This window comes from Trichosurus vulpecula, chromosome 5, assembly GCF_011100635.1.
Source record: "Trichosurus vulpecula isolate mTriVul1 chromosome 5, mTriVul1.pri, whole genome shotgun sequence".
Taxonomy (NCBI): Eukaryota; Metazoa; Chordata; class Mammalia; order Diprotodontia; family Phalangeridae; genus Trichosurus; species Trichosurus vulpecula.
The window spans coordinates 182,570,050-182,593,117 of NC_050577.1; the positions used below are offsets into that span (position 1 = coordinate 182,570,050).

General features: G+C 39.1%; 1 protein-coding gene across 1 annotated transcript in view; it reads right to left on the bottom strand.

Moving 5' to 3' along the window:
- CMAS (cytidine monophosphate N-acetylneuraminic acid synthetase) overlaps positions 1 to 20,931 on the bottom strand; it is a 29,271-nt gene extending 8,340 nt beyond the window's left edge. Inside the window, exons 1-4 of the mRNA XM_036760313.1 lie at positions 20,546 to 20,931; positions 3,976 to 4,118; positions 3,612 to 3,767; positions 484 to 617 (exon numbers count right to left, since the gene is read on the bottom strand). Of these exons, the coding sequence (XP_036616208.1) occupies positions 484 to 617; positions 3,612 to 3,767; positions 3,976 to 4,118; positions 20,546 to 20,799 (687 nt within the window). The 5' untranslated portion in view covers positions 20,800 to 20,931. The remainder of the gene's footprint in view (positions 1 to 483; positions 618 to 3,611; positions 3,768 to 3,975; positions 4,119 to 20,545) is intronic.
- Positions 20,932 to 23,068: the final 2,137 nt, after the last annotated feature.

The window sequence follows — 23,068 nt, forward strand, 5'->3', positions numbered from 1 at the left end:
CAAACATGGTGTTTTAGATAAACTAACTGTGATATGATGGCACTCTGTGGATTTCAGGTTTTCTTTTCAGTATGCTTTTACGAAAAAGGGGCAGTTACTAAACAGTAATGCTATAAGTGAACAGTAACTAAAAAATAGATGTAAAAATATTAGCATTTTAATAGAATAATATGAATGTTTCAATAATCATTTTATATTTGAAGATATATGTGTCTGAAAATCATTATATACAGAATATTTTTACATATAGCACATGTATAGTATTCACAGAGAATATGTATTCTGCTGATCGGCACCACAGGATGAACGTGAAGGGCAATGCCTCATACAAAGCAGTTTTATCAGTGGTCTTTCCCCCTAATGTTGACATTTGATATCATTTAGCAACTCTGCTTCTCTTGTCATTCTTCAGGAATTAAGACATAAACATAACTAACACAGGGTGCACTTCTTTAGAGGTTTTTGTCAAATCACTATACAGACCTGTAAGTAGCCCATTTCTATCAAATGTCTTTTAGCAAAATAAAAGGAGCCATTTTCATATAATTCTCCATCCCAGTCTTGCCGACGAGGGCGTTTGGCTGGATTCAAATTCAGAGGCTCTGTCACTTCGCTTACTGCAAGTAAAAGACTATAATCAATTCAAAATGCCTACATATCTACTAGCAACACATTCCACTAACCCCATCTTTGCTAGCAAGAATGATTCTATTGTAATAATTCTGGACAAGAACCTTTTGTAAAACCATGAACAATCACAAGCAATATAATATAATAAAATCTCAAATTAACTAAATTGCTTAAGGGAATGGATGTTATGGTTACATTTCCTGTTGTTACTGTCAAATGAGAATTGGCTATAAAAAATTCTAGAAAATCTTCTTATAACATATTAGTACACTGTTGAAGGACCTCTTCTAGCTCCCAGTGATTGCTTGATGATCCATGTTGTAGATGCTAGAAATCCATAGCGTAAGTTCATATCCCCGGAAGAGTCTAGATTGTGGTATCAAACTCAAATTTGAGTTTGTATTTGAATTTACTTTTTAATCAGATGGTTATACTAAGAGAAAATATTTGTAAAGTGCCATGCAAACCTTAAAAGTGCAATATAAATGTTGTTATTATTATTATTCAGCAATTGTTAGAAAAGCACCTCTGCAGCTATCCAATTCAACTCTACAGTAGTTATTAAACTCAAATACTCAACAATTACCAAACTCAAATAGAAATGGGGACCACTAATCTGTACATAAGGATTCCCGTAGGTCATATGTTGACTTGGTTTTAAAAAGTAATGTTATTTATGCTTTACTGTATTTTTTATTTATTTTGTTAACTATATCTCAATTACACTTTAATCTGGTTTGGAGTGTTACAAGATGCTGGCTGCATATTTGACACCTCTCGTCTAGAGGGTCCCTATAATAACCCTGGGTTATGACCTCAGGCATACTAAGGAACCAAGGGCAATTTGCTCCAGGTAGGGCACATGCTACAACTATAAGATGTCCCTCCTGCACAGTTTCCCTGTCATACTCTAATTATTCATATACTAGAATAACTTAGTACGTGAAAAGTAGATGAAAATATTATACGTCATTTGATGTTTATGTGTACTACAGTGTCACGGGATTCATTTGGATGGAGAGGATCTTCTAACAAAGCAGTACCGAATGCTATGCATACAAACAAAATTGCATTAATCTGATGATGATGTCATGACATATTATTTGTAAAGTGCTCTGCAAGCCTTAAAAATGCTATATAATAGTAGCTATTATTATTATTCAGTAATTGCCGGGAAAACACTTCTGCAGCTATCCAATTCAACTCTACAGCAAATACTAAAGAAAATAGCAATTTTAAAAAATAGATTTAAAAATACCACATCCTCAGAAATGCTTAATTGCTCTTAAACTCTAAGTGTTCAACTACTTCACCTTCCTACTACCAAGCAACCAGATAGCTCAATGGCAGTCTTACATAGTATGAAAATAGTAAAATATTCTGCATACTTTTAATCTAATGATTAGTTTTTCTTTTTATTAGTTAGGCTCCAAACACTCAGGTTTAAATAAGACTATGTGTACTTTCCTTGTATCTTGGCGGAGGTAGAGGTCTATGGGTATATAAAATTGCATATAGCGTTATATGTTTTCTGATTAGCTTTGCCAAACGTTTTTTCCCCTTTGTTTTTACTATTTGTAATAAGGGATTACTCTTTGGGAGGGACTGGAGAGAGGAATAAATTGAGAAATGTAAGTGACATAAAAATAGACATTATCAATAAAATTTTATTAAAAAATATACATTTTGAAAGAGTATGTCTGATCTGGAGAAGTCCTCTAAAGCAGAAATGACTATAAAGATAATTTTGCCATTTATTATTTGAAATGGGTTCTCTGAGCTTAGCAGCCTCACCAGCAGAAAGGAACCTATAAATGTAGCCTTTCTTATACCAAAATAACTTTAGTAGTTTGAACTGGTCAAGATGGAAGAAAAAGCATAAGAGCACAAAAAATGTCTCAGTGCCCAAGACTCCTGGTCCTTCCAGTTCAGTCTGTCTGTATTAATTCTGATATTTTACAGAAAGATTATTCAATCTTAAAAGATTAAATGCTGTCCTTCCCCCCATTCATCACCCCTTACCCCAAAATTCCTAGTTTCCCTTAAAATACCATTTTGGATTTGTCATATGGAAATGTGTTCAATACCTCTTTAAACCTACTTATATTTTACCATCTCTTTGGGTAAAATCTAATATTTTAACATGTTAAGTCTTACTTCCCAAAACTCTTCTTTCAAGTTTAAAGGGAGGATAATTCTAGGCTTTGGCAAGTATCCCCATAGCATGTCCTTCATTATTTTACTGATACCTTATCCTCAGTCTTCTTCTAGAATGAAGGGTTCAAATATTTGATATATTTTTATCTAATTTGTCAAGAACTAGAATATTATGGTCTGGAATATTTCAAATATTTACTAGGTGCTATTTAACCTAATGCTTCTGATTTATTTGCTTTTGAAAATAATTTTAAATATTTCCTTAATCAGGTTAGAATAAAAGCTAAATCAAATTCTCTCAGTCCAGATGATTAGCCTATGATCATGGACCACTGGAGTGCAAGGGATCCATTTCATTAAGTAATTCCACACAATAAACAAACATAATTTTCACTGACTGAATAAATAACGTATGTATTACTGTTCTGAACCCTCTCTATAGAGATGCTCTCATAAGCAAAATCTAAAATTGTTAAAACTATTAATGAATTTAGTGCAGCTCTTTTATTTTGTAGTCAATGGATACTAATAGTATAACTGTTATAGTATGGAATCAAAATTTTTTTATATTAAAAATGAATCCTTTTACTTGAAAAGGTTGGAAACTGCTGGTTTAAATATGTTATTTGCTACTATCACCTCACCGTTAGCAATAAAATCAGAGTTTTATAAACACTGTATTGTTTCTACCTCGTTATTGTTTCCATAATTTGCATTAAGTATTATGTATTCCCTTTCACTTCTCATAACACACCTAGAGGGGAAAAAATTTGAACCTTGCTGTAATCAGTTAAGACTAGAAAGAAATGAAAATGTCAGGTTACCTCCTTTCTGAATTTCACTCCACCGAAATTGATGACGCCTCACAACAGAGAAAACAGAATCATATCCATCTTCTCGGATCATTTCTGCCACTTTCTGAAGGTCAGAAGGATGTAAACATGGAGAAGTAGCCTGAATATTTCCTACAATATCAACCTCTTAAGAAGACAAAAGATGAAGAAAATGTGTCATAATAATTTCAGCGAAAGAAAATTGAGTGCCAATAAAGGGATTTTTCTAAGATATCCAATTCATCTTAAAGTAAATCAGGCTATTTAATAATTAAACACAGGAAAATCCCACCCCAACAACAACAATAAAATGAACTTGTTTTTTAAAAAAATAAACAAGTAATTAAATACATACCATTATGGTAACTTAGAAACTCTGATATGGCATCTAAAGAAGTGGAACTGTCTTTTGAAACTTCTGAACTTCTTCGATGAACTTGCGCTCCACACTGCTTGGCAACTTTCTCAATTTCATCATGATCCGTAGAAACCCATATGCTACATGCAGAGAAAAAAACACAACACCCCCAATTCAACAGAGAGCTTTGCTATCAAGATGAATAGCTTCAAAGGTCTATAAAGTTCCTATAAACTTCCTAAGACTAGTGAAATTGAGGAAGGGTAAAAGTAAACACTATAATTTGGTCTTTAGTTTTATAATGCTAAGTAATAGCAATTCAACAAAGAACATTCACATGAAATAGCAAATTTAATACTGTGCAACAGGAATTTGATGAAGAATGGATATATAAAAAAGTTTCCTGTTATTTGCAGTGGGAACTTAAAATACTATGGCTCTGAAAGAATATTGTGTGCCCTCTCAACATCTTAAAATTAGATGTGAAACTTCTTAAACTAGTCTCAACGCATCACTGGGCATGACTAGCTAGTTAGTTGATATGGTGGAGCTGTGTCAAAACATATTTATATCTGAGACTGCCCCAAAAGGTCACATAAGGAGGTCACGTTTTGGTCATTTTAGACCTAAACATGGGCATCGCACCAATGTTGTTTACCTTTGGCTGAACCTTTACCTAGATCTAAATTATTTTAATTGTGAGGTATACATTTGTTATATAAAATGGCATATAAGTGAATTTTCCTTACCAAGGGAAGAAAATATTTAGGTAACATTACTAGATTACGATGAAAATATGATATATATCATTCAGGCAATCCTAGCAACTTTAGAGTTGAGCTGGACAAAATAGCATGCTTATTTAAGTCACTGGGAAGGAAGTTTAAAAGGGGGGGGCCTGAACTCCTATTTCTCACTCATCAAAAATGGTTTAACACAATCTAGTAATGTTTACTTAGCACTTTTGTAGGTAACAAACAATAAGCACAGTGGGAGCTGGTATTCACTATACCTCTAGTGAATTATATGACTATAAAAACAAGCTTTATTAGGGAATACTGTTGGTGAAAGTCTCCTTAATATGTATATATTCTCATTAAATTTTTGTCTAGATAAAGAGGAAAGTAGCCATATGGATTGGTAGTTTTTGGTGTTCTTTCAGTTGCCTTTTGGGGGGGGGGGTGATATAAAGCCTTTGTACCTTCCCCTCTTTCTGATACCTTGAGAAACAATCTCTCAGTGCCCTCAAAACTGTGTGACTTAAAGCCCTACCTTCCTCTGTGGATACTTGATCAAATCTAGCTGAATTTCCATCTTGGTTTTCATCAGTTCTAATTCTACTTCATTAGGCAGTACAAGTGGAACTCAAATATGGTGGCTCCATTATCATCGATGGTTTCTTCCCACTCCAATCCATCTGCCACTTGGATGCCGAGGTCTGACCATGTCACCACTCCACTCAAGTCCCTCCAGTGGCTTTTCATTAGCTCCAGGACCAAAAATGCAATCCTATTTTTAGCATTTAAAGTTTCTCAAAATCTGTGCCCTTTCCACCTTTCTAGCCTTCTTACACCTGACTCTCCTTCACACACACATTCTACAATGTAGCCTGGCTTCCTTACAGTTCTCCAAGCACAACATTCTATTTCCTTTCTTTTTGCCTTTGTACTTACTGGTTGTCCCTTATATATGGAATAAGGCTCTGTCCCATCACCTCCACTTCTTTAGTTTCCTTCGATACTCACCTTAAATTTCTCTCTCTGCAAGAGGCCTTTTCCTGTCTGTGCTCCCACCCCCCAGCTGCTAATGCCTTTCTCTTTGAGATTACTTCCATATGCTCCCCCAATGGGGAAGACAACATGAAAACAAAGAGACACAAAGCCAGCTATATACAAGATTAACACAAAATGATTAAAAGGGAAAGTAGTGGAATTAAGAGGGGCAAGAGAAGGCTTCCTGTAGAAGGCATGATTTTAGTTGGGTCTTAAAAGATTCCAGGGAGGTCATTAGTCATAGTGGAGGGGAGAGAGAGAATTTCTAGTTAGAGAAAATGCCCTGAGCCAAGAGATGGGAGCGAGTATCTTGTTTATGTAATAGCCAGAAGGCCAGCATGACCGCATCAAACAGTACATGGTGGGGAGTAAGATGCATGAAGACTGAAAGGTAGGAAGGAGCATGGTTATGAAGGGTATGAACGCCAAACAGAGCATTTTCTATTTGTTCCTGGAGGCAATAGGGAGCCACTGGAGTTCACAGAGTGTGTATGTGGGAGGTAAGAGGGGGAGAGGGATAACACGATTGGACCTGCCTTTTAGGAAAATCACTTTAAGTGGCTGTACTGACAAACAGCTGATTTCAGGAATGACTCTCACTTCAATAACTAGCTGCTTTCTGCCAATGGAACAACAGTAAAACTAAAACTAGCAATTTACCCCTTATTGCTTTTCCACTATTTATTGGATTTGGCAGTAGCTTCACTGACTTTAAACTCTAATTTTCTACTCCACTGAAGGCTCAGTTCTGCAACTTGGGTCAAGAGGCAAACAACGGGCAGTTAGGAGACCTGACGTTCTAGCCTTCATTATGCCCCTCATTTTCTGTGGGAACTTAAGGCGAGTCACTTGCCTGTCAGTACCTGGATTTCCTCATTTGTAAACCAAGGGTTTACCTAAATATTTTCTTCCCTTGCTAAGGAAAATTCACTGATAGACCATTTTATATAACAAATGTATGTCTCACAATTAAAATAATTTTGATCTAGGTAAAGGTTCAGCCAAAGGTAAACAACATAGGTATGACACCCATGTTTAGGTCTAAAATGACCAAAATGTGGCCTCTTCATGTGACCTCTTGGGGCAGTCTCAAATATAAATATGTTTAGACACAGTCACAAAACAAGGGTGTTTATGGAATACTAGATTTAGAGCTGGAATCGACCTTAAAAGTCATCTTATGAATGAGGAAGTTAGGGAACAAAGAAGTTAGTGGCCTGCCCAAGGCAGGAACCCATGATCTGTAAGATTCCTTCCAAGCCAAACAGTCTACAATTCTAAGTCACCCGACACAATTTCTATCTCCTTTGTGGATTTCTTCAGTTCTTTATTGGAAATGAAGATTGCCACCTACAAAATAGTTGGTCTTTACTTTACCAAAAGGCATTTTTAAAAAATGTGATATTCTGATCTCATTTTTCCAAATCCTAGGAAGGGACTGTTGGAAGGCTATGGACTACAACTTATGGATTGAGTACAGTAAAATCTCTTTATTGTGTAATATTGCCTTAAGAGACATACTGGTTTTATGAAACCAGCAAAAATTCATTGAGTATTTAACTGGGTGTGAGCACTATGCAAAACATATGCCAAGAAGGAACTTATCACCTTGTTGTAGGCAATGAAATGAAAATGACTGGTACAGAAGATTTTAAAGCATTTTGCAAGTTGTTTATGTTTTTAAATGCATTTTACCATAGTCTTATAGAGGGAAAGAGAAAAACTAGTCTACTTTATTCCCCATCATTACTTATATTTGAATTAAAATTTCTAGAGTCCTTTTTTTGTTTTCTCAGAAAAACTATTTAAAAGGATTCTGGTTCCAACCCCAGGCCATAAAAATGGTATTTTATTGCATTATGGTTCATAAGACCACAGATCTAAAATTGGATGACTTTAGAAAAATAATGTAGTCCAGTCCTTTCATTTTACAGATGAGGAAGTTAAGACCCAAAGAGGTAAAATAACTTGTCCAAGGTCATCCAAACAGTAAGCAGCAGATTCAGAACTAAAATCCAATCCACTAGCTCTAAATCTTCCCCTTGTGGTCTCCACAATGCCAGGGTAGGACAGGCTTATTACTGATGAGTAATAATGAACTTTGTCTTTTAAACATATTTGAATGACATATTGATTTAGTCAAATATCTGCTTTAAGAATTAGACATTTTTGAGATTTTAAGAATTTGAAACATTTTAGAAAAGGTTAAATGGTAGCTATCACTGGATAAGGTAACAAAGGTAACAAAAAGGTAAGGTAACAAAAAAGCATATTAAGTCTGAGATATTAACATGAAAAATAAGAAGAATAATGAACTTCTTAATGCTCCAGGCAATTCTTTAAGACTTTAAATTTACAGCAGGTGTCAATCAGCATTGGTAGGAATTACTAAACAGAAATTCTCTCTATCAATGAAGTCACAAACTCAGCTTTCCCCAAAGGAACGTATGCCATATTAGTAAGTGAGAAACATAAAAGAAGCCCAAGCACTATATTTAATATTAGGAAGACTGAGTAGATGATTTTTAAGGTTCTTCCTAATTGTAAAATTGCAAGTCTATGTACAAAGGAAATTTGACATCTAAGAACACCTGAATATATATATAATATATATATACACACACACATATATGTATATATATAACTATATCTATATCTATATCTATCTATCTATATATATATAACTGGTATATAACTGGTACTTTGCCAAGTCACAGGTTCACAGATCTCAGTTAGAAGGGCCATCAGAGGCCATCTACTCAAAAAGATTCCCCTCTACAATATAGTTAACAAGTCTTCATCCAGCTTTTGCCTGAAGATCTCTAGGGAAAGGGAGTCCATCCACTCTTCTTATGGATCATTCTGATTCTTAGGAAGGTTCTTTTGATGAACTTAAATTTGTCTCTGTGCAACTTCTAGTCATTGTTCCTAGTTCTACGTTTTGGGGCCAAACAAAACAAGTCTAATCCCTGCCCCATGAGACAGCCCTTCACGTACTTGAAGACAACTATCCTATCTCCTGCCCTCCACATCCAATTCTTCTCTTCTACTAGACATACATCTCCAATTTATTTCAGTTAATCCTCCTATGGCCCTGCAAGTATTTAATGATCCAGTGACACTGCCTTGCTATTCCTTGAACACAATACTCTGTCTCCAGACTTTGTTGCTTTGTACCAACTGATCCTCCTTCCGGAAGTGCTCTCTCTCCTCATTTCTGTCTCCTGGCTTCCTTCCGAGATTGCTGCTCAAATCCCACCTTTTCTAAAAGGTCTTTCTCAGTCTCTTTCCATCCTCCACAATTGCTAGTGTCTTCACTCTAACATTAGCTCCAAGTTGGTGTCTTTGATTTTGATCCTTCCCCTCCCCTCTCTAATCCATCCTCTATGCGGCTGCCAAAGTGATTTTCCTAAATCAGAGCTCTCACAGTGCTACTCCCCAGCTCAAGAATCTTGCTGCCTTTCCATTGCCTCCTGGACAAAATATAAACCCCTCACTGGGCATTTAAAGCTCATTACAATCTGGCTCCACCCTATTTTCCCACATTTATTTTATTTTACCGCCCCTTACACATTCTATAGTTTAACTAAACTGGCCTACAAATTGTGCCCCTACTATGACGACTCATCTCCCACCTATGTGCTTTTGTACAAGCTGTCCCTCATGCCTGGAATGCTCTCCCTCCTATGTCCTGGAGTCCTTAGCTCAAATGGCATCTCCCACAAGAGGATTTTCCTGATTCCTCCAATTATCAGTGATCTCTCCTTTCTTCTAAAACATCTTCGAATCCCTCTTCATGTCTGTGCCTTAGCTCCTTGCTTCTTTCAGGGCCCAAGAGGGGTGCCATGTCCATGGGAGGCCTCTCCTGATTCCCTCAGTTTTTACCCCTTTTTTCCCTCCTTAAATGATCAGGCACTGACTTCTTTGCGTAAATGCTGTATTCTTCGAGAAGAATGAACATGTCTACGTAGCAAGGACTGATTTTTGTTTTGTCTTTGTAGAGACTAGCGTAATGCCTTGTATGCAGTAGGAATTTAACAAGTGTGTGTTGGATTGAATTTTACTATATCCCATTGACATGTATCTGGTGATAATTGACAATATAAGTCAAAATGAAATCAATTTTAAAATAGAAATGTTATTCAGAACTTAAAGTCATCAACACAGCTTTAACAACAAACACAAATTATAAAAGCAAGGTCCTGAGTATAGGCCCAGTGTTGACGCTATGTGTGTCACCCTAAGGATTGACCCAGCTAAAATCAGAGAGGGTCATCACCATTTTGGCCACTAGTTGATCGAGTTTTCAGCCACAGCAACTTTCAAAGACAGTCAAGATGCTGTAATCAGTTGGTGGAGGGAGAATGCACCCTGACAAAATCACAAAGCCTTGAAGTACATGTTGACATGTAGACAATACCAACGCTGGGAAGACTAACTAGTAGATTAATTTTTTTTTTTACCCAGGCCTGTGATTTCATCAGTGCCGGGAATGCTGCTTCCTTGGTCCTTTCTAAAATTTCCATCTACCAATGTAAATCTGTGACTCAGAAAGATGCTGAGGGTGTTGATAAGTGACTTGTCTAGGGTCACATAGCCGATAGGTGTTAGAAGTCTGATTTCCTGACTCTGAGCCTTTCCCTCAATCTATTGCACGCTCTCTCTAGGGAATTAATCGTTTATTTTTCTTCATTTTTAGCTCCAATCATTTGTTTGTTAGAAATTAATTCTTCTGCCTTCTTCATAGTCATTACTGCTGATTGGTAAATAATAACATGCTAGAATTTCCCCAACTATGTTAGGCTCATTTAACTCATCTAAAGGATATAGGCCAACATTTTCATGGGTTGCTGCCTGTAAACAAAGGCATGAGGCAACAAATGGTTATCAAATACAAATATAAACTGTGCTCTGTTAACATCACAGTTCTGGGCAGTGATCTGGCAGTGTGATTGATGTCCTCCTAGCCAGTAAATCTTAAGAACTTTAGACAGTGGACAACAGGACACAAGGCTGGCTGAACTTCACTGATGTAACAGAGATGATTTTGATCAAAAGGAGAGAAATATTTAACAAGAACTGGCAAAGATATGTACTTTCTGGGTAATTTCTAGCTTAATACAAAAACATGCAAATCTATCAAAAACAACTTCTATAAATCGAGGATAATATTCTTAACAGTAACCAAATTATTAAGAGTAAGAGAATTCAAATGAAAATAACTCCAAGGTTTTTTTTTTTTTTTTTTTTTTTTTTTTTGCTTTTTGGCAGGGCAAATGGGGTTAAGTGACTTGCCCAAGGTCACACAGCTAGTACATGTGTCAAGTGTCTGAGGCCGGATTTGAACCCAGGTCCTCTTGACTCCAGGGCCGGTGCTCTACTGACTGCGCCACCTAGCTGCCCCAACTCCAAGGTTTTATCAGAATTTAATCAGAAGAATTGGCATAGATAACTAAAGAGAAAAAGTGCTAAAAGTTTTTTTTTTTAACACACAGGAACACTGACACCCCACTGGGGTAACTGTAAAGTGATTTAACTATTCTGTATCTCAATTAGAAACGATGTAAGAAAAGTGACCAAACATTCCAAACCCCTTGCCCTACTGGGGCAATCATACTACTGGGCAAATACCCCCAAGGAAGTCAACTGCCCCAAAACCTCCCCCACCCCATCCAAATCTAATATACTAACATAGTGATAGCTGTATAGTGTGGTAACAAAAAACTGGAAACAAAATGAATGTCCATAAACTAGAGAGCTCATGGAAAAACTGTAGCAATGAAATATAATTGTGCAGTATAAAATGATGAATATGAGGAATTTAGGGAAATGCAGGAGGATTTCCATGAACTTATATAGAACAAAATAACAGAATCAAAAGAACTATATATAATGATTAAAATGATGTATATTAAAAAAAATCACTAAAAGCAAAATGAACTCTGAACTATGAAAAAATAAAACTCTGAATTAATGAAACATGATTCTTGCTTCATGGCAGAGAGGTAGGCGAATACTAGGCAAAACAGAATACACAATGTCAGATGCTAGTCTCTATATTGGTCAGATACTGGTCTCTATATCAGCTGTGTTAACTGTTTTTCTTTGGAACAAGAGGGTTCAATCTGGTGTGGGTCATATCATATATGACTGTGATAAAGATAAAAGGCATCAATAAAGTGACTTTTAAAAAAAGAAATCCTCAAATTCCACAGGGTTTTATGGTGTTCTTCAAAATTTCATTATTTTACCCTCTGAAATAGATGTTGGCATGTAAGTTAAAACTATTTTTACAGTGATCGCTTTACAAATAATTATGAACATAATTGAATGAATGTCCCCTGAAAATATGTTTTTTTGATGCCTTTGGATGCATGATAAAACCAATTCCAATAATATCTTTATTCACCTCTCCAAGGATAAACTTATGAAACCTCCTTCAATTTTCTTTTCTCTCTTCTGGCTTTATTTACAGCAAGAATGTCAAGATAAATCTAATTCCATTCTCCCAGTAGTATGTCCACTCATTGTTCATTCTATAAAGATCTCACATTCAGAGTACCAACAACTAAGGTAAAATTTATAGATGACATTAAAAAAAAGAACCAAACTAGGTGATGGGGCATCCTTTGCCCCGTTTTCTGCCATTGCCACCATCACTGCAGAAACAGATTGCTGTTTGTAGTTTAGTTCTTTCAGTCATGTCTGACTCTTTGTGACCCCATTTTGGGGTTTTCTTGGCAGAGATACTGGAGAGGCTTGCCATTTCTTTCTCCAGCTCATTTCACAGATGAGGAAACTGAGGCAAATAGGTTTAAGTGACTTGCCCAGAATTACACAACTATTATGTGTCTGAGGCCAAATTTGAAATCAGGTCTTGACTCCAGGGCCAGTGTTCTCTCCACTCCTCCACCAAGCTGCTCTGCAGAAATAGAGGTCGTCTGCGAAAGGCTGAGGTCCATTTTGCATTCTTCTCTGTTTTGTGGGCTGCCATGGGCAAGGAATTTATCGCTGAATGATCAGCCTATTGGTCTCTGAACTGAGTTTGAAAACAAATTGTCTATTGCTGGGATCCTAGTCAAAATATTTTTGGCACAGTAGAACCTGCTAGAGTGCGTGTTCCTCTGGCATAGCCTTTGAGAACAAAGGGTCACCTCTACTGCATCTTATAACAGTAAGGACTACTTTGATATGAGGTCACATAGGCCATCCAGCTGCGAACCAAAGAGAAAAAGAGAGGCAGAAAGATAAAAGGATGAAAAAAAGGCAGAAAGTACTGCTTCTTGCTCCTCTGCCCAAGAGATGAGGAACCAAGAGAGGAAATGATGAAACACCTTTATGTACTTTTCCTGACTTCCAATCTAGTCAGGTCGCCTTTCTTCTTGTTAGAATTTTTAAAACCTGCTCCTTAACACCTTATGAGGACTAGAAGCAAAAACACAACTTTTGCATTCCAAGTTTTATGGCAGATCTGACAGTTCTTTGGAGACTGCAGTCCCTTAATAAGGGAGAAGTTTAATTTGAATTGAGGAGGCTCAATCCTATTAACAATAGGAAGCCTCTTTCTCAGTCCATTCACATGACTTGTTGCTGCCCCCTTTTCCAAGAACTACTCCTCTGGGCTACAACTGAATAGTTCAGGGCTGAATCTTAATGTCCTCTCCCCACCCTCCAGTATTTAGAAAGTAATGTGACATCAATTGATAATGATAATATTGCCAAGGATAGCTAAGGAGCAAAGCCCTTAACAACTGAGAGATGACTTTGAGATTTATTTTTTCTAAGAACCCAGCAGAACTTACAGATCTATAATTTCATCAGGGCAGGGAACTCTTAATATGAAAGCTCCTTGAAGATTATCATGAGCAACTCATTTGTAAGTTATGAGTTTTAGAGAGTTGCTAATCAGCACTGAGAGATTAAATGACTCGCTTGGGGTTGCACAGCTAGGATGTGCCAGACGTAGGGACTGAGCCCTACTAAAGGTTAAGAAAACATTATATTTAGTACATTCTATTTAAAGCCAGGGATATACATATAGCATTTTAGAAAGATTTATATCAGAAATAGTAAAAAAAAAAAGCTTTAGGATTTAAAGGAGTAAGCTTCAATAATGTAAAAAATTCGCTTTCATGAAAAGGCTCATTCTATTAAAATGCAGGACAAATTAGGCATTATCAGATTTACATTTTTCCACTGTTTCAGTGTCAAGTCTACTACCAACTAGGTCTATGGCCTTGGGAAAAATCATTTGCCTGGAATTCAATTTCCTCATTTGCAAAATGAGGCAGTAAGACTAGATGTTCTTTCAGGTTTTTTTCTAGCTCTAATATCACTCATCAGGATGGTGAAAGACCTGCGATCTTGCCATATAAGGATAAAATGAAGGAACTAGGGATAATTAGCCTGAAAAAGAGGAAACTGAAGAGAAAAATAGGGGAAAGGTAGCCTGATAGCCATTTTCAAATATTTGGAAGAGAGATTAGATTAGATTCGATCTGTTTTTCTTGCCCTCAGATAACTAGGGAAAATGGGTTAAAGTGAGGCAGCTTTTAGGCTTAATATAAGCAAAACATTTCCTAAAAGAGCTGTCCAATAGCTGAAATGGGCTGCCTTAGAAAGAAGTGGTTTGCCTTTCACTTGATGTCTTTAAACAAAGGACTGATTATTCTTCAATTACTTAATCAGGTAGGATGTTGAGATTCCTCTTCAGGAAGGTAGCTGAAAGATGGTTGTGAGACCCCTTCCTATTCTGAGATTCTGTAATACTTCATTTACCCCTATCCATAGCTATAAAGAGGAAACCACAGTCATTCCCTTATCTCTCCAGTTCATACTTCAAACGCCTTCATATCTTCTAGTGCCAGTTCCTATTTCTGTTTGGCTCTATCCATAACTTCCTTTAGAGAATTGTTGTTTTGGTTAAAACACTGGCAAAAGAAAAAAAAAACATACATGCTTTCCTTAAGCTTCCTTTCAAACACAGAGGTTCCAGTACTTAATTGGTTGAATAAAAGTTGCTAGATTCTTGCTAAAGTAGGGTTACGCAGCTGTTAATGGCAAGAGGCTACAGCAATAACTCAGGCTATAGCAATAAGAACTTGTGCTATGATTCATTCATTCAATAACAATTTATTAAGTCTTTACTGTGTGTACAGCACTATGCTAGGCACTGGGGAACAAAGTTTAGACTAGATAAGATGCTGGTCCTCATAGATTTTACAATCTAGTAAGGGGATGACACAAAAGGAAAATACAATATTACATAATTAAGAGGCATTTAAGTTGGGTTTCAAGGGGTAGGAATTCAACAGGGAAGACGTTCTAGGCTTAGAGGACAGTGTGAGGAAGAAGGAGAGGCAAGAGATCACTGGGTGTATTTGGAGAGGAGAGAGTAATCTAACTAGGCTGGTATGCAGTTTGTGAAAAGTAGTAATATGAAGTAAGCCTGGAAAAGAAGGGTGGGCCTGACTACGGTGTACTTTGAATGTCAAACAAAGTAATCCAGGCTTCACTTGGCTGACAGCCACTAAAATTATTGAGCAGAGGAGTGACATGATGCACACATAAGAAAGGTTATTTTGGCAGTAATACGAAGTATGGATTTGGGGGGTGTGAGATGGAGAGGTGGGCAGTAGACGTGGGAAGACCTGTTAGTAATGTATTAGTAACAGTTGAGAAGAGTAGTAAAGAGTGTCAGAAATAGGGTGGTAGCAGTGGGAAGAGAGAGGAGGGCTGAATGTCAAAGATATTGCAGAGACGCAATCAACTGGTAATTGAATGGCACTGAGAGTTTTAGGAGGGTAAACGAATTAATTACTGCCAAGGTTTTAAATATGGGAGGCTGAGTAAATACTGGCACCACAGAGAGAAAGACTTAAAAGAGAAGAAACACAGGGGTAAGATGACAAGCTCAATTTTAGACATATAGAGATTAAGTTGGGACATATAGGTGGAAGTGTTCTACATGTAGTTAGGTTTTCTAAGTCTGGAGTTCAGAAAGGAAGTCAGGGCTGGAGATACCAATTTGGGGGCCCCTGCAATAGAGGTGGTAATTGACAGTGTGGGAAAGAACTGAAACTGACAAGGATAAGTTGGCAAAGTGCTATACTTAGGTTTGGGACTCCATGGGGTTTCCTTGGTGGTTTGCCATTTCCTTCTCCAGTGAATTATGACAGAGGTTAAGTGACTTGCTCAAGCTCACACAGCTAGTAAGTGTCTGAGTCTGCATTTGAACTCAGGTTTTTCTGACTCCAGGTCCGGTGCTCTTTCCAATGAACCATGTGCGTGCCCCAAAGCAAACATTACTTCTCCCATTTTCTGGATGAGGAAACTGAGACTGACATAAGTGAGAGGCGGGATTCAAAACCAAGTCTTCTGGCTCCAAATTTAATGCTCTAGCCACTCTTTTCAAAGAGAAAGCTAAGATTTGACGCTTCAGTCAAAGAGAAGGTGAAAAAGACACGATAAGAGAGGTAGAAAAACCAAAAGAGACTGGTGGTCTCTGAAGCTGAGGGAGGAAAAAGTATAAGGGAAAGCACAACAATGTTTAAAATTATAGAAAAGTCAAAGACAATGACTGAAAAAGAGCCACTGGATTTGATTTTTAAATCATAGGTGATCTTTGAAGGGATACTTTAAGAAATTTTTAAACTAAAATTTTATTGATGCCTTTTAGGTTTAGGATGCCTACATTTTCCTATATATCCCTTCCTTTCCCTCTCCCCAGGGACACCTCTTTTTACAAAGAGTAAATAAGAGGGGGAAGAAAGCAGTGGCAAAACTAAGCAACCTATCAAGAGCCTGACCTTCTATGCAGTGTGCCACACTCATAATTTACTGCCTTTACAAAAGAGTGGAGGGAGGGGCTGTAAGTGGTTGGTGGTCATTGGAAAGGGTTGAGGAGAGAACAGGTAGTGAGGAAATAGTAGCATTAGATACAGAAAACTTTTTCAAGACGTGTAACAACATGGTGAGAGACAGCTGAGGCAGTAGCCCGATGGAACACAGGTCAAGAGAATTTTTTTTTAGTGGGGTGAGGGTTGGAGAGACTTGAGCATATCTATAGGTAAACAAATTACAGACTACAACATAGATTTAGAGCTGGAAGGGACCCTATCGGTCACTTAGTTCAACTCCCTCATTTTACAGATGAGAGAACTGAGGCCCAAAGAGGTTACATGACTTGCCCAAGATTACACAGAACTAAAGGGTGGGTGGGGTTACAGCCAGATGTCCAATAGATATCTTAAACTCAACATATCCAAAACTAAACTCATTATCTCTCCCTCCAAATCTTCCTAGTTTCCCTATTACCATTGAGGGCACCACCACCCTCTCTGTCACCCAGGCTCATAATCTAGGTCCTCTAACTTGGAACTGAGCACCTTCCCCTCATAACAGCAAGCTGCTTCCCCTGAGAGATGGGTGAGAGCTGAAACAATATCCTGGGGAAGATGGGAATAAAGGGGATAATAATGCAAAGTAGAATAGTAGAAATACCTCTTATTCTGTGAACAATGGGCAAAAGGACAAAATGAGTCACAATGCTGAGAAATTCCGAATAATGGAAGAAGGGGCTGAAGAAATGTAGGCTGTTTCAATTATTTTGAAGTTGGAGGCGAGATCACACATACAGCAGTAAATGAAGGGTGGAATGTGAAATCAGATAAGACCTAGATTCAAATCTCACTCATCTCTGACAATGACTAGAAATTTGACCAGGGTCCTCAAGCTCTGTGAGGCTGTTTCCTCATCTATAAAACTGGATATCTATAATATCTATCTCACATGTTGCTTTAAAGCTCAAATGAGATAATATATGTGAAGTACAAAGTACTTCATTGTCAGTCACTATTATTACTACCTGCTAAATATAGGAAGTTCTAGTTAGGGCCAAGAGGAGAGGAAAAAGATTTGCAAGAGTTGCTCTGGGAAATGAGATATGGTATCAGTAAGACAGTAAGTAAGACAGGTCTACAGAACAGTAGAAATCAGTATGTACTAACAGCCTTGGCAGTTATGGTCTCAACTCTGCTACCAACTAGTGATGTGTCCTTAGATAAATCACTTCACCTTTTGGGACTTCAGCTTTCCTTATCTGCAAAATAAGGTTTGGACTAAATGCTATCTAAGGCCCCTTCCAGTTCTAAAATTCCATGATTTACAGAGGTCACCTAGTCCCACCTATATACAACCAAAAATTTCCTTTATAATAAACCCAACCAATAGTCATCCAATCTTTTCTTGAAAAAAAAAAAAAAGGAAACTACTACATTTTAAGATATTCTGTTCCACTTTTGGATGGCTCTAATTTGGAGCAAGTTTTGCTTGTTACCCATATTTTGTGCAGTTTTATAAAAACATTTGAAGTCATAGCTTGGTTTTTTCCTTTAGCCTTTTTCTTGGATTTTTTTGTTCTTTGAATTTGTGTGGATTCCTATTGTCTCTATATAATTTATTGTCTTTATTAGGGAAAGACACTGGGCCTGTGTTTCATTTGTTTAGAGAGTTGCTGGGTGAGGAACTTCCTCTGCCAAGAGCACCTTTATAAACCACCTGAATTCATTTAATGAACATTTTTCCAGCACCAATTCGAAATGCCATGTACAGAGCCAGGTGTAGAACACAAACATACTACTAAAAAGCTGGGAAAGAGATAGGGGCTGGCTGGGCCTATGACTTCAATGGTATACAGATCTCCCGATGAACTTCCTGTACCAATGCTGCTTGGCACCACCTGTCATTTATATTCTTAGGGAGCTGCCTAGATCACTGAAAAAAATCAAGTAGCTTGCCCAAGGTCACATTGGCAGTGTGTGTCAGAGGGTGTGAGCAAAGGCCCTTTCGACTCTGGTGCCGGGGCTCTTTTCTGGCCCTTCTCTTCTCTCTCTATACCACTTCACTAGGTGATCTTATGAGCTTCCATGGATGTAATTTTCATCTCTCTACTGATGATTCTCACATCTATCTATCCTGCCCTAATCTCTCTGCTGATCTTCAGTCTCAAATCTCCAACTATCCACAACTGAATTCATTATCTTGCCTTCAGAATCTTCCTAATTTCCCTGAGGGTACTACCGTCCTCCTGTCACCCAGGCTCACAACCTAGGTGTTATCCTTGATCTGTCTTACCCCTCCATCACCTGTTGCCAAGGCCTCTTGATTTTATCTTTGTAACATCTCTCAAATACACCCCCTTCTTTCCTCTGTCACCACTCTGGTGCAGCCCTCTATCACATACTTGAATTACTGTAATAGCTTGCTGGTTGGTTTCCCTGTCTAAAGTCTTCTTCCACTCCGATCCATCCTCCATTCAGTCATCAGTGATTTTCCTAAATAGAACATCGGACCCAATATCTAACTCCTCTTCACTTCAATAAACTCCATTGACTCCCTCTCACCTCCAGGATCAAATATAAAGTCTTCTGTTTGACATTCAAAGCTCTTCATAATCTAGCCCCCAAATACCCCAGTCTTACACCTTACACCCTTCCACATACTTTGCAATCCCGTAACACTGGATTTCAAGAGAAAAACACTTCATTTCTCCCTTCCAGGCATTTTCTTCAACTACCCCCCCCACAAGCCTGGGATGCTCTTCCTCCTAATCTCTGCCTCCTGGCTTCCCTAGATTCCTTCAAGACTCAGGTAAGTACCTCTTTCCTCAAGAGATCATCTCCATTTTATTTCCCCATATGGCTTGTTTGCACACAACTGTTCTGCACATTGTCTCCTCCATCAATCTGACTATGAGCTCCATGAGAGCAGGGAGTGTCTGTTGTCTTTCTCTGTATATACACAGTGTCTGGCACATACTAGACATTTAATAATAAATGCTTATTGACTGACCGACAGCTCTCAATCCACTACACCCCATCACCTCTTCACTAAAAAACAAAACAAAAAAAACCTGAAATACTGCAATTCCCACAGCAATACATTTATTTACATGCAATTTAGCCACTGTCTGAGGCTATAGCAATTCAATTCATAATTACTAAGAAATATTCTCTCCTTTCCCCTTAGTCATCTATGTGACTATCTCCTTGAAGAGCTGGCAGGGACATCTTCGGGTGATTTACAACGGGCCCAGCACCTGGGATCGACTGATCAAGGGTCAAGCACTGGCAGTTCTCTGAACAGGGCAATGTTCGAATTTAAACGATGAAATCATTTACAAGAACATTACAATAAAACCATCAAGGCTGCATACTATAAATCCTCCCTATCTTTCACCTATGCATAAACATGGGCTGCACCATAGATTGTGCTGACTCACACAGCCAGAGGATTGGGAAGGTTCCTCGGAATTGGGAATTAAATGAAGCCTGGATGATCTCACGTTTCACCCATCCCTGAATCCCCTTTGTCACCCTTTTGAAGTAAGCAACAAGACATCGTCCACGGGGTTTAATTAACTCCTCTCGGACCTCTAAACACATCGCCTATTGCCTCAGACAGTATCTGGCACATAGTAAGCCTTAATAAATGCCGTTCGTTCGTTCATTCATTCATTCATTGCATCTTTTTGAGTGGGGAGAGGAAAAGAGGAAGCAGTGAGAGGAACAAGCAATCTCCCTATTTTAGAAGTGGAACAATAAAGAGGGGGGAAGGTCTGAGAGCTGCCCCCACGTCGTCCGAAGGGGCTAAAACCCTCTTCTCCAGGGAGCCCGGCTCCCCACCGCCAAACCCTCTCCACGCCCACTCCTGAGGGCTCTGTCAGAGGGAGGAAGCTGACCCCCTCGCCCCGCGCCCCTTGGCCGTCAGCCTGGGCCCCCTCTGCGCATGCACACCTCTGAAAGACCCCGGCGTCCTGGGCTGCGCGCAGCACCCAGCCGATGAGCGGGACCCCCGCCAGGTGCTTGATGTTCTTCAGGGGGATGCCTTTACTGCCTCCTCTCGCGAGAATCAAGGCTGCCATATGCGGAGTCTTCTCCCCACCTTTGCCCACGCCATTGCGGGCGTTGCGCTGCAGCTTCGGGGGTCTACCCCGGGGCGGCCGACCCCGAGGGGAGGAGGTGGCGGCTGCTTTCTCGGAGGAGTCCATCTTCAGCCCTCCCCTCCTCTTTCTCCTCCGCCGCAGCCGCCGGGGCTCCGCCACATCCGGGATCGCTTCCTTTGCCACCTCAGCACAGCCCCGGCTCCGTATTGCCCCCCCTTCCCCGCCCAGCCCGCGGGATGCCGCGCGAAGGCTGCTGGGAGTTGTAGTTCTGGCTGCGCTCTGCGCACCACGAGGCTCTTGGGCTACCTCGGACTCTGGACTCTTGTGGCCTGGGAGGGGCCGAGGATGGACTAAACGTGGTGGTTTGGTTTTGTTTTTTAAAGTCAGGAAATAGAACCAGGAAGGTGATGCTCGAAAGACACTGGGATTTAGTGAAAGAACCTGACTCGAAATACAGGTTCCCTTACCTTCCCTGTGACTTTATTTCCTTGGGCAAATCACTTCCTACGCCTAGGTTTTCTTTAACTGTGCGGTACCTCCAGGCGTTTTAATCCAATCATCAATCCACAATCAGTGACCCTTTACTAAAGGTCTGTTATGGTCTAGGTGCTGCCCGGATACAAAGACAAAAAGGAAATAGTCCCTCTCAATAAAGGATATTTTTCTGTCTGGTCCCTAAGCTGAAGTCAGAAAGTCAAGTGATCTTGAGATTTAGTGGAAGAACCTGGCTTGAAATACAGGCACAGTTGCCTTCCTTGTGACCCGGGCAAATCACTTATTGGGCCCAAGGATTTTATCTTCCGTGAAAAAAAGCAGTTTCACTCCATCAAAAGTCAACAATTAACAATCATTTTTAATGGCCTATTATGTGCTAGGTGCTGACAGGATACAAAGACAAAGGGAAAGTAAAATAGTTCCTTCCCCTTGAAGGATTTACAATCTAGCCTGAGGTGGGTCAGTGGATAGAGAGTGCGTTTGGAACACAGAAGAGCAACTCGAGTCTCTCACCTCTGCCTGCTTCAGGTGCTTTGCTTTGCAAAAGTTAAAGCAGCGTACAAATGCTATTTTCATTGTGGATTAAAATGTTACATATAAAAATAAATACCAAATGGATATAAGATAATGAGGGGAGAGGAGAGAAAGCAGCCGAGGGGAAAAGGAAAAGCTTCATGTAGAAGAGGGAGCCTGATGGAAACTAGGAATTCTTAGAAGCACAAGTGAGGAAGGAATGAGTGCCAAGTCTGGACTAGGAGAGCCAGGGTAATGGCACGGAGACAGGAGATGCTGTACTATAGATGCATAACAAGGCAAATTTGGCTGGACCGTGGTGGGTGTGCAGGAAGGGTAATGGCACACCTAGGGGCATGGCACAGATTCCCATATACCTCTTCATTCTTTGAGGACAGTGGGCTCTAATTTAAAGTCAGTCAGTCAGTCAGTAAGCATTTATTAAGGGCCAGCTATGTTCCAGACACTGTGCTATGAACTGGGGATTCAAACAAAGGCAAAAGACAATACCCACTGTTAAGGATTTCACACCCTAATGGTTTGATGCCAGATCATGAAGCGTTTTTAGATGTTGAACAGAGGAGTGTATATTTGTTCATTAGATAGGGAATGACAAAGGGATGCCTGAGCTTTAGGAAAATCATCTTGACAGAGGGGTGGGGTACAGGAACCCCTGAGGCCAGAAGAGTTAGAAGGCTAGCACAGTAGTTGATGGTATCATTTGTTGTTTATCCTTCTCAAAGAGTACAGTGACATCATGGCTTGATGTCTTGACTTGAGCATGAATCAGATTTAGGTGGACAGAGCTGCATAGTCTTCAGCCTAACTTTTGTTTCTAGAATCATCCAAGTCTAATGGCAAGATAAAAGTCAAGACAACTGGGACGTCTGGTGCTAGGATGCAATGTGGTGCAGTGGATAGAATGCTGGGCCTCAAATCAGGAAGACTTATCTACCTGAGTTCAAATGTGGCCTCAGACACTTCTTAACTGCATGACCCTGGGCAAGTCACTTAACCCTGATTCCCTCAATTCTTCATCTATAAAATGAGCTGGAGAAGGAAATGTCAAATCACTCCAGTATCTTTGCCAAAAAAAAACTCCCTCAAATGGAGTTTGAAGAGCTGGAAGAGACTGAAAAACAACAAAACAAAGATTTAATGTGGTGTCCAGTTATCGTCTTAGTTTATTGAGAACCTTTCTTGAGGCCCTCAGCATGAGTGGAGAGAAGGGAACAAAGGTGAGAAATATTATAAAGGGAGATTATTTCTAGGGCCCCTTCTTGCACTCTGATTCTCTGATTTTGGTTATAGTTTTGTTATACATGTATAATGTTTTACCTTAAAATATGCTTGTTTATATACATGT